This window comes from Centropristis striata, chromosome 7 (assembly GCF_030273125.1).
Source record: "Centropristis striata isolate RG_2023a ecotype Rhode Island chromosome 7, C.striata_1.0, whole genome shotgun sequence".
In the NCBI taxonomy this organism is placed as follows: domain Eukaryota; kingdom Metazoa; phylum Chordata; class Actinopteri; order Perciformes; family Serranidae; genus Centropristis; species Centropristis striata.
In genome coordinates this window covers 11,908,827-11,925,470 of record NC_081523.1, presented here as the reverse complement: position 1 = coordinate 11,925,470, position 16,644 = coordinate 11,908,827, and the positions used below count along the sequence as shown (strand labels likewise).

Genomic DNA, 16,644 nt, shown 5'->3' with positions numbered 1-16,644 from the left:
GACCAACCTCTCTCACTGCTCCCCTCTCTACTTCCACTCCCCTCTTTTCATTCCCCACTCCATCTATTTCTGTCCCTGGCTGAGTCAGATGGACTGCTCCCAACTTAGAATGACACAAACAGGCAGACCAACTCTTTTCCGATCAGAGTGGCTGAAAACTTCCAGGGGACTCTAAAATACAGAAAAAAACAACAACATTGGGGACTGCAAAGGGAAGAGAGTGGAGGATATTACCAAGATGGAGGAGTGTGAGAGTCTGGACTCGGAGATGACGGAGCTTCAGAGTGAAGCTTCGGAGGCCATCAGCCAGGACGATGAGGACGAGGTGGAGGAACTGCAGAACAGGTGCTAAATAACCTCAATTGCGGCTCACTTTATGATTGTGTAATGTGTCTTTTCTGCAGGGAGGTCTTACCATGAAATGTAGTGAATGGAGTCTGTGATACACTTCTTGTTTCTGTGCTAGCTTAAACACATTTTACTTTAAAGAGAGGTATGTGTGGAGAGTGTAACTGGACCTGTGTACCCAAGTGTCACTCTATTTCATTTAACAGACTAAATGCTCATCTGTTCTTCATCTACACTACAGCCAACTCTATTCTAATATCTGATATTATTCACCATCCAATATTTTACATCTCATTTATCATGTTTCATATTGGGAGCTCTAATTATCCTTGCCATGTCATAAATAGTAGAAGACACTGATATGTTGGAGGTGTCTGGGAAAGGCCAGGCATCTCTTCTCTAATATTACATGAATGACGCTCTGGGACGTCACCTTGCTGTAACCCTGCAGGGGCTGAGCTGTATTGATAGCAGCTCACAGCTTGCATTTGATCATTATTTTTTTCAGCTCATCACTCACTTTGGCAGCCAGGCACCAGACACCTGGTCTAATACTGGAGATCTACACCTCTCAAGTAATCATCTTGGGAGTAGATCAGCGGGTGTCATCGTGTTTTCAGCTTAGATTTGCGAAGTTGCCTCAAGTGCAAAACGTGAATGTGGTTTCGAGGCAGGCACATCTTGCTTGGATATGTTTTGATTCATTGGTTTGTTCTCTGCTTGCATTTCCATGAGCTGTGCCAAAAGGATCTCCTCTTGCAGCTTAGTCATGCCCTGCTCTCCTTCCTCTAACTCTGTCCATTTCTTTCTCTTTCAGCCTGCGAGAGGTTACCAAGGACCACTCTGTGAAGCCCAATATCCAGTGCCTGATGGTGGATCCATCATTCTCAATGGTAACAGTTCAGAGCGAGGACAGTGGTATTGTTTGGGAGACGGCCTCTAGCCGCTGCTCTACCCCCTGGGCCTCTGAGACAAGCTCTATCTCTGAAGGCTACAGCATGGAGGGCTCCGGAGCCGCAGGAAAGATAACCATCGTCTTCGATGAGGAGAAAGTAATCCGCAGGAGGACAAGGTCTGGAGGAAGGAGCCGGCTGGGGGACAGGCTGAGCAGACCTGGTAGTTCAAGATCGGCTTCAGCTCTGGGAGTGGAGAGACTGGAGATGATGGAGGTTTCTCTCCCAAATGTCAAACAGGAGAAAACCCAAACAGAGCCGGACTTGGAGGAAATCAAAAGCAAAGATCAGCAGCTGTTTAGTTTGATTTCAGAGGGTTATGAGATTCTCAACATCAGAGTCCCCTCCAAACTTCCCACTGTTGATGAGGAAGAGAGCACAGAGCTGCAGGACAATTTGTCTTATTTGGACCAGACTCCAAAGATCAAGTCTCGAAACCACCATGAGTGGACACAACAGAATCATGTCCTGCCAGCGGAGGAGGAATTACTGGATGACCAAGAGGTATTTATTGATTTGAGTGGGATTCATGATGCAGTTTTCCATTTGCAGTGTGCACTAGTATTGGTTTTTATTTGCCTTTTCCACATGAAGTTAATACATTTATTAATCTAGAAAAATGCAGTATTTAACTTTAAATTCTCCTCTGTTGATTGACTTGCTGATTGTGATCTTTCCCTAGTCCTCAAATTTGGACTCTCCTCAGCCATCAGCGGAGACAGAGCTCAGTCACACACCCACTCAGAAAGAGAGCACTGGTGATATAGACTACTTTGAGAAGTTTACCCTGGTGGATATAGCGGCTCCTGCGGAACAAGTTCCAGAGCTGCAGGAGGAGGCAGAACAACCTGCAGCAAAGCCCCAAGTAGAGGAGCAACAGCCAGCTAAAGAGACAGCCGCAGACAGCCCCTCTGCATCAGAGGAATCCTTTGTGTTTGTTACCGATGTGGATATAGTCGGGGAACACCTGGATGAGGTCTTCTACGGGGAAGGAGCTCCTGATGATGCAATGCAGCGGAGAGAAGAGGAGGAGGCGGAGGCTAGGGTGAGAATGAGACGAGAGAGTCAGAGATCTGGGAAGCAGAATGGTTCGGTGTTGTTTGGGAGTGAAGAGACAATCCTCACGCCCATTTTTATCTCCCCTGGACCGCCTAAGATCATCGACCAGATTCTGCTGGATGAGCCCACCGCCATGTCCTTCATGTACTCAGACCTTTACGAGGACGCTGTAGGCGAGAGGAAGAGGAGTGACGAGGAGCACTCCGAAGCAGAGAGCGTGGCATCTGAGAAGACTTATAGGAGACGTTTGTCAGATTCAGAGGAGGCGGACGGGTACCTGGAGAAGTTCACTTTGAAGGATGAAATTCCTGCAGTGGAGGTTCCAGCAGAGTCAGAGGAGGAGGAGAGGGAGAGGGAGGGGAGGAGGATGTGGTCGCAGAGTAAGTTTGAAATGACAGGATGTCTAACAAGAGTGGTCAAAGAAGAAGACAAGGACAAGACAAAGTTAGAGGAAGAAAAGACACCGGAGGTCAGAGTTGAAAAGGGGCGCAAAGATTTACTAACAGCAGCATTTGAAGAAAAACAAGAGATAGTTACAGAGACAGAAAATGAGAGGGAGGAGGTACTACTCTCCCCGGTGACTGAAGAACCGGCTGACAGAGAAAAAGAATCAATTCAGGAGTCTAAACTGATAGAGGATCAGATGGAGGATCGGGAGGTGAAAGGGCAGGTGAAGGGAGACCTGACTGATCCTCCTGAGAGTAGTACTGATGAACCACATCCTGAAGCTCAGCAGGTGGACAGTAAAGTAAAGAAATCAGAGAAGGGTGAGGAGCATCAGAGAGAAGCGCCAGCAGAAATGGTTTTTGAAACTGAGGAGCCATGTGAGTCACAAAAAGTGGCAGAAAAAACAGCTCAGGTGGTTGAAAGTGCTGCAGAGGAGACGACACCTGTAGGCAGCAAGGCGCCTCACATCATCACAGAGAGGAGTTTGTCTGAGGAGGCCGTTACTGATACTACGATGTTGGCTGTTGTTGAGAAAGTATTGGCTGAGGTCAAAGCAGCTGAAGTGAAAGAACCTGAGACTGAAAGACAGGAAGTGTCCACCTCTGAAATAGAAACATCAGCTGGAACGACTCTGCGTGAGGAAAAAGAAGCAGCAGAAGTTGTTCCTGAGGATGTTGCACCTGTTGAGGTCATTACAGACTGTGATGCTTCAGTGCACGCGCTGGTGGAGGTAACTGAAAAAGCATTGGATGAGAAAGAGATCCAAACTCAAGTTCAGATTGATCTTCAGGAGGTTACAAGTGTTGAAAGGACAGATGTTCCAACAGCTAAAGAAGAGGAAGAACATGGCGTTCTAACAGAGGAACCTGCAGTTGAGAGCCAGTTGCATGGATTTATTACTGAAGCTGATCAGGAGTCAGAAGTTAAAGCAGAGATTTCAACTGAAGTAACTGTGATGCCCAAAGAAGTCGAGACAGATTCAGAGAAAAAACAGCATGAAATTCTTGAACCCAAGCAGCTTCAGCAAGAGGAGTCGGTAACTGACAGTGAGCTGATAACTGAAGATAAAACCCCCACAGAGGACGCTGGGGCTGTTGCTCAGGAGATGGTCAAAGCAGGTGATGAGTTAATCCTCCTTGTCCCTAAAGGACAAGCAGTAGAGATGGACATAGAGATCAGTCAGTCATTAGAGAAGACTACAAGTGAAACAGTAGCTCTCTCTGAAGCTGACGGCACATGTGAACATCTCATAGCACCTGAAATCACCACATCATGCCTGGAGACTCTTCAGGCACCAACTGAAGAAACAACAACAGAGGAGCAGGACGTAAAACCAGATGTTGTTCTAAAGGAAGAAGCATTACCAAGGGAAGAGTTAGACATTACTCCTCTTGCACCTGTGGAGGACGTCAACACTGAGGAGCAGAGGATGGATTTGGACTTTGAAGAAGACGAAGGCGTCTTTTCCCCTCTGAGGAGCTTTACTCCCCAGGAGGATTTGTCTGGGCTACACAGAGAGGATACAGAGGCAGAAGCAGCAGATGTAGAGCAAAAGGCGGAGATACACGGGGTGGAAGATGCCCCAGAAACAAGCATTGTTCTAGAGGATTTTAGCCCACAGGTTGATCTGCAGAAGGAGGATTTGGCACAAAAGGCAGAGATACACAGGGTGGAAGAAGCCCCAGAAACAAGCATTTCTAAAGAAGATTCAATTCCAGAGGTTGAACTGCACAGTGAGGATGTAGAGCAAAAGGCAGAGATACACAAGGTGGAAGAAGCCCCAGAAACAAGCATTGTTGAAGAGGATTTAAGTCCAGAGGTTGCTCTGCAGAAAGACGATTTGGAACAAAAGGTAGATATGCACATAGTGGAAGATGCCCCAGAAACAATCATTGTTAAAGGGGATTCTATTCCAGAGGTTGCTCTGCACAGTGAGGATGTAGAGCAAAAGGTGGAGATAAGCAAGGTGGAAGAAGCCCCAGAAACAAGTATTGTTGAAGAGGATTTAATACCAGAGGTTGCTCTGCAGAAAGAAGATTTGGAACAAAAGGTAGATATGCACATAGTGGAAGATGCCCCAGAAACAAGCATTGTAAAAGGGGATTCTATTCCAGAAGTTGCTCTGCAGAGGGAGGATGTAGAGCAAACGATGGAGCAGGAGGAGGCAGCTGCAGAGGCTCTGGAGGTAATTGCAGAGGAGCTTCAATATGAGGTAATATCTAAACAGGATGCAAAAGAGATGCCGGAACCTGAAACACAGAAAACTACAGAGGAACCAAAACCTGAGTCTGCTCAGGAGGAGAGAGAAGAGAGGATGGAGATGGCGATGGCATTGAAGAAGGAGGAGGAGACGGAGAAGGAGGAGAAATTCTTTGGTCTGTCCCCTGAAGAAGAGCTCATTGAGGATGATTATGAAATCATCGATGCAGAGGAGGAGAGTCAGGCCCGGCTGGCTGCTGAGCTGCAGGGGATGGACTGGTTCTGCCTCTCGTGTGGATGTCTGATGTCAGAGGAAGACTGTGTGTCTGGAGAGCATCACGAGCACGAAGTGACTGCTGTGGACCAAGCCTACGAGGAAATAAAGGTAATGTACTGTGTGAATGTAAACATTTTATATATATGCATTAACATTCAGTTTAGAGTTTATAGTGATGGTTGTTGCAGGGTTTTAACCCTAATGTTGTGTAAGAGTTGCTGGAGTCCCCAGCTCCTTCTTAACTCACAAAACATATTTAAAGGGAACATTATGAGCTTCAGATTCATACTTGTATTTTGTGTTGCTTCTAGGACATGTTTACATGCTTAAACAGGGACATCCACAGCAAGAATGACAACTATAAATATTACTTAAAATATATAGTCTTAAAAATCATTCGAACTCAATTGAGTATTCGCAAAAAACTCCTCCCCTAAACGCTCCTCGTCCAATCATACCTTAGCGACCGTTACAAAGAGAAGAAGGTGAGCAACAAGGTGAAACGTGTGCATACGGGATTTGTAAATCTGACACCAGTGATCCTGAGGGTTGAGCAGGAGGAGATGTTTTTTCCCCTTTTCCAAAACTCAAAAAACAAGAGGGGCATTACTGGCTGTAGATTAAGCAGTGTGGGAGGCCCTTCTCACAACTTAATATTTCCAAGCTCAAAAGACACACATTTGTCTGCTCCAAGTTAAGCTGCTACCAAGCAAACATGAGCTAACTAACAATTGTCTAGCTATGTTCGATGAGATAAGCCAAACCGGATTTAACAGTCATGGTTCCTGTCAACTTATTACCACTACTAGTGTAGGACTAGTCCAACAAACTAATGTTAATGACACAGTCTGTAAATTTAGAATGCTAAGCTAGCTAGCAATGTTGCTAGGAGCGTAACATAATACAGGGCTGTACAGTTATACTAGTTGTACAATAACTTTCAATCTTTGTAGCATTTTGTGAATGGGCAGCCTACCTCATGGAGGTATTACTCCAAAAACACTTGCTGGTCTGAGAAGCTTGACGGGCATAGCAACAGTAACTAAGGGGGCGGACCTTTTGCTAACAGTCAATTGAATGGAGTCCACACCACGACTATAACAATGATGACAGTGGCAAACAAATACAAAAAAAATGATGCTCAGACCACTTGCAGAGCGATTTTGATAAACACCACCACCTCGAGGCCTATAACAACATACAAAAAGGAAAGGAAGATCGAGCCGAAGAATGTTTGTTTTGTTTCTTTTTTTGTTTAAATTAAGACTTGTGTAACATTTGTTATCATTGTGTCATATTTATCATGTAAATGGAGGGAGAAAAGGCAATATCAGCTTCAAGAATCAGCCCAAAAAATTCGGCAGCACATATCGGGGATCGGTTAAGACTGATGTCAAAATAATCGGTATTGGCACCGGCCTTAAAAAACCCGTATAGGTCGACCACTAATAGACAGTCCTTTGACAGTCGTTTTTTCCTCATACTGCCTGTATATATTTGTCTCTCCCAACTGGGAGCTGGTTCCACAGGCGAGGAGCTTGATGGATCAGAAAATATGTTTTTTTGGGGTCTTTACTTCGTGTTTGTGGCCTCAGGAGTCTCTGACAGTGTCTCCAAGATGTTTGATCATCTTAGCAGGCTGCTGCTGAAATGACACAGCAGCAGTTCTCACGTCTGACTCGTGCTGTAATCAAATAGCAGCTCATCATCAAACTCTTTACCAGCATTATTACAACACACGGTTATGATCATCACACACTTTACTGGCATTAGTTTGGGTCATCATATACTAAAGTGCTCCTAAATTAGTTGGCTATAACTTTTCCATCCACGCTGGCAGGTTGCATGCTCTCCAGCTGCAGCCAAGCGCATTGAATGGCTGTGATGTAATGCTCCGCTTTGATCGGTGGAAAGGTCCAGCCTGACATCATCAAGGGGAGACTGACATGTGATCTGTTCACTCCGCTGTGCCTGTGGGTCAGCACAGGGTCAGACATCTGCCTTTTAAAAAAATCGTTATTAATGTTATAGCAGCCTCTAGCAATTAAAAAATCCTGTTGTTGTCCTTTACTTGGAGTTTTCAAAGAGCAAGTTTTCAGTGTTTTTTTTCTGTAATCTGTGATGATACATTAGAGCAGTGGTTCTACACCTGGAAGTCGGTCGTGGGATAGTTTTATGGGAATCGCAAGATGTTTGTAAGATAAGACAAGATAAGACAAGATAAGATAAGATAAGATAAGATAAGATAAGATAAGATAAGACTTTATTTATCCCACAGTGGGGAAATTTCGTTGTCACAGCAGCTCAAGATACAGACACATAGATATAAAAACAGAATAAGAATAAGAATATAAAAATAAGACATATACATACAATCCATAAACATTATATACATACATTTCTCCTTTTTGGCATCTATTATTATTATTATTATTTTTTTTGTTTGTTTCCTGAAAGTACTACAGATATTGCACATTTGAGAAAATATATTTTAGCATGTTAAATGGGTGAAATAAGTTGTTGCATCTAGTAGTAGTAGCATGGACAGTGAATAAATATATTTAAAATATATGCAGATACAGCATATACACAGGATAGTATAAGTGGTATATGACATGTACAATAATATTTTTATTATATTTTTATTGTAAAGAAACTAATAAAATAACACAGTTTTTTTTTACATTACTGTGTGAGATTGTTTGTAAATTTAGGAGGTCCTGGAACAAAGAGAGGGTGGTGTTAAAGTGAGTCAGGGATAGAGAAACATTTTTCTTTGGGGTCGCAACTCAAAAAGATTGAGAACCTTTGCGTTAGACAACATGGATGAAGTGAGTGATGTGTGTTGAATAATCAGAGTAATGTTTCTGGCATCTAAATCAGAGGAAAGCTGGATCAAACTGAGGATGATCAGATTTCCAAATTTCCAGATTGCATTTGAACCAGGTCTTTCGCATGTGTGATGTTGTATTTATGTGAAATGATGACAGCTGGATTGTAAATAAGAAAACGATCAAAGCAATATTTCAAGTGTGACTTCAGCTCAGAGAAGTGCAACCTATTCAGATACTCCACAGAGATGGAAAATCGATCCAGGTTTACCAAAACAAACTACGCAAAACTGTATCCAGTCCAGTTCTCTGAGTGTGCAGTGCTCTACTTCACCTCTCAGGACATGGACGTGTGGTTCACATTCTTCACACACCTGTCTTCTGACTCGTAGCTGTCTGTGTTTGGGTGGTGACAGGGGATTGCCGCCGTTCTTCCTCCTCCAATATCCCCCCTGTATATCCTATCCACTTAAAGCTGCAGTAGGCAACATTTTATCTAAAGATTGACCCTGTTAATGTAATAACAACACAAAGGAGAATCATTCTGCTGTTAACTAAGAACCCACAGATCCATCACATGGCCTTAATAAAAATCATATTTCAGATATCATACTATTAACTTGCTATATTTTTTCCTCAAATGATAGGTTAATTTTCTAGTCTGTCTTATGATACTATTCACATGCCCATATGTACATTTCAGGTGTTATTCTGCACTGTAAGTGTTCCTGCTCACTATGCAGGCTATGAAAGAATTCCTTCTTAACCTCTCCACTTTTTCTGTATGCCTGGTTAGATACTAAACTGCTGTTTTTTCTCTTAGTATCTGTACTTGCAAGGACAGTAAAGTTGAATCTTATCTTATCTAATCTGATCTAATCGAATTTATCAGGAGAAGCTGAGTGACTGGATCTCGGATCTTCAGGCGAGGTCAGAGAACATTGAGGATCTGGTGTCTGAGCTCGAACTGGCCTACAACTCTGTGGAGGTAAAACTTTACATTCAATACTAAACATGACACTGCCATTACATCACATGATACACATTGTGATATACTTGCACTTGTGAATGTTCCTCTTCTCGACCAGGACCAGTGTGTGGAGAGCGAGGCAGCGATGCAGGCGCAGAACGAGGAGATGATGGCTCAGGTGATGGAGCAGTACAATAACATGTCTATCAGCATGGAGGAGGAAAAGAAGGCCAAGCTGGAGCAGCTTTACGACCAGATTGTCTCCTTCCAGGAGAGCATCGACTCCGCAAAGGGCACTCTGGAGACCACGGCCAGAGAGGCTGACACTGAGGCACGGGTGAGTCCTCAGGCCTATTGATCAGTGCACTGCAAAAAAAGAAAAGTTGGGTCAACTCAAAATTTCAGGGCAACAAACTTCGATAAAATTTTAAGTTGGACATTTAAACTAAATATTTTAAGTTTAAGTTTTGTTCTTGAGTTTGCTCAACTCTGAATTCAGATTTTTGTCAACTCAACTGTAAGTTGTACTAACTTATAATTTTACATTATAAATTATAATAACTTTTAATCTTTTAATTCTGCTAACTTCTGCAATGTGCTGAATTGGCACGATTGTAACGCCGCTATGAAATGTCAGCTAATGTTGCGACTAAAAATTTTGAATTAGCATTGATACGCTAATGGCTACTCTTGTAGCTGTAACCATAGATATATATATATATGTCTATGGCTGTAACAAGCAGCGCCGCTAGCATCAGTTAGCCGCTAGCTTTCGCTAATGACCGAATTTCACCGCTTTCCCGCATTTCACAACAAAAAAATAAGAGTTAGCAGAACTATTGTCCCTTGTTGTGAACCCCAGCTTAAAGTTATAAGTAACAACAACTCACAAAGTTGTTTTTGAGCATACAACTGGCTTCCTTTGTTGTGCTAACTTACATTATTGCCCTAAATGTCAATAATTTATATTTCACATCAATAATCAGGGTTGATATGACATATCTCTTTCTTCTGTTCTCCCACTAGTCACCTGAAGACATTCAAGCAAGGTAAGGTGATTTCAGTGAATGCGGCGTCAGCTAGTGGGGTTTTCTAACCAGTTTATACTAGATAGTGATAACCAATACTGTTTGCTGCATGACTTGCAGAGCTGTAAGCCACTGGTTCCCAACCTGGGGTCCCCAAGCCCCACTAGAGGTCACCAAAGCTTCATGGGCGATTTAATTATTTTTCAAGATATAAACTTTTTTTTAAATCTCACAGAATAAGGACACATTGAAGATCTACACACGAGCTGTATTCACAGAACCTTCTGTTGCTGCTAAACAGATTCGTCATGCATTAAAAAAAAGCTCATAGAACAGTGGCCAAACATTAAGGGAAAAAAAACACTGAATTTGTACAAAAAAGAAGCTTATTAAGTATGTATGATTGTTAAAATTTCACAGAAGAGGAGATAATACAGACAGAATTGTATTAAAAAGTCCTAAAAATAACAGGAACATTTGTTTTTGTTGCAATATTTACAAAATCATCTACTCAAAATGTATTCAAATCACTTGTTTTATACGAACAGCCTGCAGTTGTTGCATTCACTTTTTGTACACTTTAACAGCTGTACTGTTATTGTTATGCATTGAATACAGTCAGTCAATGATAGAAAAGGGGTCGCATTAAGGGAAAAGGTTGGAAACCACTGCTATAACCTTTGCTCTGATCAGACATTTTTTTTAAACTGACTTGTGATTGTGGCCAAAGGTTAACTGCTGTGGTTGTGTTCAGTCTTAAAGCAGCTCTGGACTCAGCCATGTCACTGGAGCTGGGTCCAAAGGGACTGCTGGTGTTCGAGGACTATGCCAAGGGCAACACTTCCAGCTCTCACCTTGCACAGCGCAAGGGAATCCCAGGTAGGTCTGACATCTCTTTGCAGATACACCTGGTATCTAGAAGAAGTCTTGTGCATGTATGTGGCAGTTATAAATCTTCTATGTCTCTGATGTCAGTGCCTCAGAGGCCAACGCTGCAGCTTCAGGAGCCAGGCTCAGCCACCAGCACCAGTGTCACTGTTTACTGGAAGGTCAACCCTGGAGATATCATAGATTGCTTCCAGGTCTACTGCATGGAGGATCCACATGGAGGTAAATACTTTCAGGATGATGTTTTTACAGGATAATCACCATCTACTTCAGGTAAAGTGATGTACTGTTTTGACATGAATTAATATTGATGTATAGTTTTATTCAATAGAACAATTCATTCACAAAGTGATGATTAATATATAATAATAATAATAATAATAATAATAATACATTTTATTTATAAAGCACTTTTCATAAAGAAATCTCAAAGTGCTACAGAAACCAGAAACAAAATAGACAAAAGACTAAGAGAAAACTCAGACACATTAAAATCAGCAGTAGATTAAAAAAAAAAAAAGACACAGTACATTATTAAGAGATTAAAGTGCAGAGACAATAATAAAAACATCTAGGGACAACCTAAAAATGCCTCCCTGAACAAAAAAAGTTTTAAGCCCTTTTTTAAAGGTGTCCACAGACTGGGGTTAACATAGATGTTCTATTACTCACCCTGTGTCCTTTGTCAGAAAACTTTGTTGGACATTTTGTTGGTATGGAACCTAACTGTGACTTACCAAACCAACATAGTGCATGTGTTGTGACTGCTGCTGCCCACAGCTGTGTCGGAGGAGTACCGTGTGACAGTGAAGGAGAGTTATTGTGTCCTGGAGGAGCTGGAGCCTGATAAGACCTACAAGGTGTGGGTGATGGCTGTCAACTATACAGGCTGTTCCCTGCCCAGCGAGAGACTCGCCTTCAGAACTGGTCAGTCTGTTCACTGGAAAAAAAACCGTACAACTTTTTATGACAGAACTGGAGAGCATCATTTCATTCTTTACTGATATTGTGAATGGAATTTGGATTGTTAATTTGTACTTGTGTGCAGTATCTACAGTTTTGAGGGGTCCTGAAAGACCTTGTAAGACAAACATGAATCTCAAATTATTATTGACATCTTGTTCTCTTTGTTGCAGCTCCATCAGTGCCGGTGATTGACACAGAGCGCTGCACCGTCATGTGGGATTCAGCCACTCTGCGGTGGAGCTCAGCTAATCAGACGCCTGAGCAGAGTTTCACCCTGGAGTACTGTCGCCAGTATGAACTGGAGGGAGAGGGGCTCAGGTGGGTGTTTGTTTTACCAAAATAGGTACAAGTGCAGTAGGTGGGAATGAAAAAAAGTGTAGTTATTTAACCATAATAGGGCAGCCAGTCAGTTTGGATTAAAACAAATAAATAACAAACTGCACATGACTCTGACATAATTATACTTCTTGATTATACTTGCCAGACATTAATCTGCAGTAAAACATTTTGTACAGCAAGTTTTTTGTTTTGTTTTTTAATTGCAGGTCCATCTCAGGAATCAAAAGCTGTGAACAGAAAGTTCTCCTGCAGCCCAATGAGAATTATTTATTTTACATCAAAGCTGTGAATGAGTCTGGAGCCAGCGAACAGAGCGAGGCTGCTCTCATTTCCACCAAAGGTAATAAAAAAAAAATAAGAAAAAAGAAGCAAAACACTCAGTTTAAATGTGTTTGTACTTCTATTTGTATTTGTATTTGTAACACAGATACAAAAAGTGTAGAGCATTCTTGTAATTTACAATGGAAATGTAATGCTTTCACTTGAGAAAAAAGTGTGTTTCCTTATTATTAGCAGGATAATTATCTTAGAATTATGAGAAATTATTTTCATGGGGTAATATCTGCTGTTTTTCTGATTTAATTAGATAATTATCTCAAAACTATAGCAACATACTTAATGGCACAAACACTTGTCACTGTTTTTCTGAATAAATACGACAGTTATGTTAATAATATGAGAAACGTTTTCATGATTAAATGACATCATTATGTCAAAATTTAGACAAAGATTTTCATTTCACTTAATTAATTGAAATAAATTATGGCAATATTCCAAGAATTTTTTTTTTCATCTTTTCTCGTTTTTTCATCTTTTTTTTTTTCATCATTTCAGAAAAAACGAGGCAGTTTTCTCACACGGATGCATTACACTTCCATGGCTACGTTATCATCATTGTTTATTTTAATATAATTTACTTTTACATGTCACTATTTTCAGGGACAAGGTTCCGCCTGCTGAAGGCCTCAGCTCACCCTGCTCTGGATCTGTCGGTGGATCAGACCACCCTGCACTACTCTCAGGATGCACATGAAAACACCGAATCTCCAGACAAACAGTGAGTTTCAGTCCCCTCCAACCACTCAGCCTTTTAACCCTCCTGTTATGTTCGTTTCTCAGGAACAGCAATAATGTTCGTGGGTCAATTTGACCTGGGGCATGTTTAATCATCCAAAAGTGTCAGAAACTAAAAAAATCCCAATAAACATTGTTCATATTTCATTAATAACTCCATTACCAACCATTTTAATCAACATTTAGTGCAGTGGTGTTCTTAACCTCTCACAGATCATGGTGCAATGACGATAATTCACTTGAAAAAAAATGCATGTTAAAACTTTTTTTAATGTTCATAGGAAAGACCTACATATAAAATATACAATGGTTTTACATGACATTGATTTTTTTTTTATATAAAAAAAATCTTTTGATGAAAAAATACTTATTATTATTTTCTTTTTAGATTTTTAAATATTGTAATGGGTCAATTTGATCCACAACATAACAGGAGGGTTAACCCTTTATCAGGCGAAGAACCGTATTTGGTAACTTCAGCGGATATCCAAAATAAAAAATAAAAATATTTCGAGAAAGAAGTTGCAAATTTACGAGATTAAAGTGGCAGATCTACAAGAAAAAAGTTGCAGATATAAAACATTTAAAGAAGCAAATCTGTGTGGAAAAAAGTCACAGATTTATGAGAGAGAAGTGGGAAAAAAAGCAAAATTTTTCTCGTACATTCACCACTTTAAATCTCTTAAATCTGTGACTTTTTTTGCACAGATTTGCCACTTTAAATCTCTTAAATCTGTGACTTTTTTTGCACAGATTTGCCACTTTAAATCTCTTAAATCTGCAACTTTTTTTCTTGTAGATTTGCCACTTTAATCTAGTAAATTTGCAACTTTTTTCTCGACCCCATTTTGATATCCACTGAAGTTACCAAATATCATTCTTCGCCTGATAAAGGGTTAAAGAAGATGTGTAAACCAGAGCTTGTGTTGTTTTCTAGATGTCCATCCATCCTGGGTGAGTTGTTGCCGGCACAGGGACTTTACTACTGGGAGACCCTCGTGTCGGGAAGCACAGCGTACAGGCTTGGAGTGGCGTGCAGCACAGCCAATATGAACAGCCCACTGGGAGAAAACAGCCTGTCATGGTGTTTGCAGAGTATCCCATCACCATCAGGGTATGCATGAAACATTTCCCATCATTTACTGTACTTCTCATCTCTGCTCTGCTCTAATTTCTTTCCTTCTTTGCAGCTGCAGGTACCAGCTGCTGCACAATGACGTTCAGTCCACTGTGTTTGTGATTGCAATGCCGGAGCGGGTGGGTACTCTCCTTGATTACCAACTCGGCCGTTTATCTTTCTACAACGCTGACAGTGGTCAGTTGTTAGGCACTTTCTGCCATCGCTTCACCCAGCCATGCCACCCGGCTCTGGCTCTGGAGATGCCGGGCAGCCTCGAGGTCAGCATGGTGCCGGAGGTGCCGGAGTTTACCAAAGACAGCTAGCTCTGCTACCTGCCTCACTGAGGAGTTTACAGTTCATGTTGGACATACTGTATGTTAATTTGAATGATCTTACTATATAATGATTAGAATTACTTTTATTTTATTACCAAGAAAACTGCAGTTATGACACAGGACATGAAATATATTCATATTCACAGTAAAGGATAAGAGATACTGGATCCCGTTCTTCTGTACAGACCTCATGCATGTATTTTAATGAGATCAAACCTCATCAATTTAGTGTAAGTTTTCTCTCATTAACAGGAAATCAATTCAACATTTATATTTTTTCAAACAAAAATTCAAAGTTGTTAAAACAAACCAAAAGCAGAGACAGTAAAATTGAATAATGCTGTGAAATACAACTGGATAGAGATTTTGTGCCTTGATTTTTTTTTCTTTCTTTTTTTTCCACACAAATGAGTGTTTTGTTTTGTTTCCTCAAGTGAAATATTGTGGATCATTTTTGTAAATCTGACCACATAACATTTGCTGATGTGATTGTACTGTTCAGTCATCTCCTCTTTAGTTAAACCCTTAATGATACTGTGAGTAAAGGGTCTGACTCATGGATGGATTATACGAATGAGTTCAGTAATCCATCATGATCTGACTGCATTTAAAATGTAAACACACACTGCATCATAACTAGAACAAAATCTTTTGTCAACACAAAGTTTAAACACTGACTTCAAAGCTCCAAGAATCAAACTGTGGCACTTTCTGTATTTGATATTGTGAAATTATGTAAATAACTTTGTAAACATATGTGATCTCTTCTATATTTTGTTACGTTCAACTCGCAACAAGTGGAGATACTGTTTTCCTCCTTTTTGTCTTGTAAACTGATTTTCACATCTGAGCTCAATGAACATGTTTATTTTTCTATTTGCACAACTGGACTGATTGTTTGTTTTCAGCTCATTAGCTTCATAAGACAGCATGCATTCACCACTAGAGGGCGTTGGCACTCCATTAGTGGGTCAAAAATCTGGCTCAATCACATTTCTGCCACCAATCCTAACAACTTCTGCAAAATCTATCATGCACTTAGACGTCCAGATTGCTTGTGATGATGTGCAGCTACTCTAGATTTGGGAGCCATACACCTCCCTGTCAAAGCTACATGGTTCTCCAAGCGGACATGTCATTTCACAATTATTACAAAGCTATTTTTCCAGGCACTGGTACCTTTTCCCCTCAGCTGTGACACCTTTCCTCATTTCTGGGGAAACAGAGAGAGGAGGGGTGAGGGGCAAACACATGCAGACCATCAGGAACAGCTGCAGACGTTCACGGGACTGCTCAGCTGGAAGATGAAGGACTCTTTGAAAAGTGACAGCCCTGTTTTACTAGGACTGATAAGACTGGGTTGGGTAGTTGGAACATTTTTTATTGTAGCTGAACTCAGGAAGGATCTGTTTCTGTTACAGCGGAAAGTCACGACCCAGTCTCACTGCTGCAGACTGAACTTTTTTTGTCACTATTAGGTTTGATTTAATTATACAAATGTATATTTTGTAACTCAGAAACGTAGACGATCAGAATGACAATAGTGTTGACAAATCAGTGTAATTAAAAAGATTTTTTTTTTTTAACACTAAATTGACATAAAGCCCAAATGTGCTATTTATTTCCCATAACCACACCTATGAAAAGGCCAGCCAACAGAATACTCAGCAGGAGTCTCTCCCTCACATGACGGATGACTCCGACAAGATCCGATGTCGGTGTGCATCATCTCCTTTTAGTTTAATAATACTCATTTTTTCCATGTCTAAGGCCAAAACCAAACAAAGAGCTCTTTGTCCTACCCACATCT

At 41.0% G+C, this 16,644-nt stretch overlaps 1 protein-coding gene across 1 annotated transcript; it reads left to right on the top strand.

The window, feature by feature from the left end:
* The first annotated feature begins 238 nt into the window (after positions 1-238).
* On the top strand, positions 239-15,719 carry cmya5 (cardiomyopathy associated 5). The gene is made up of 14 exons (XM_059336695.1): positions 239-345; positions 1,166-1,838; positions 2,047-5,391; positions 9,007-9,102; positions 9,203-9,421; positions 10,111-10,133; positions 10,867-10,991; positions 11,088-11,222; positions 11,781-11,927; positions 12,137-12,284; positions 12,512-12,645; positions 13,245-13,362; positions 14,317-14,493; positions 14,570-15,719. Exons 1-14 carry the CDS (start codon positions 239-241, stop codon positions 14,820-14,822), a joined length of 5,700 nt encoding a protein of 1,899 aa, XP_059192678.1. The 3' UTR covers positions 14,823-15,719.
* The last annotated feature ends 925 nt before the right edge of the window (positions 15,720-16,644 follow it).

Excerpts from the sequence above, each read along its gene's own strand:
- cmya5 (XM_059336695.1), top strand. The coding sequence starts at position 239 with ATGGAGGAGTGTGAGAGTCTGGACTCGGAGATGACGGAGCTTCAGAGT. Across the intron at positions 12,646-13,244 it reads TGCTCTCATTTCCACCAAAG|GGACAAGGTTCCGCCTGCTG; the intron begins GTAATAAAAAAA and ends CACTATTTTCAG. Across the intron at positions 14,494-14,569 it reads AGTATCCCATCACCATCAGG|CTGCAGGTACCAGCTGCTGC; the intron begins GTATGCATGAAA and ends CCTTCTTTGCAG.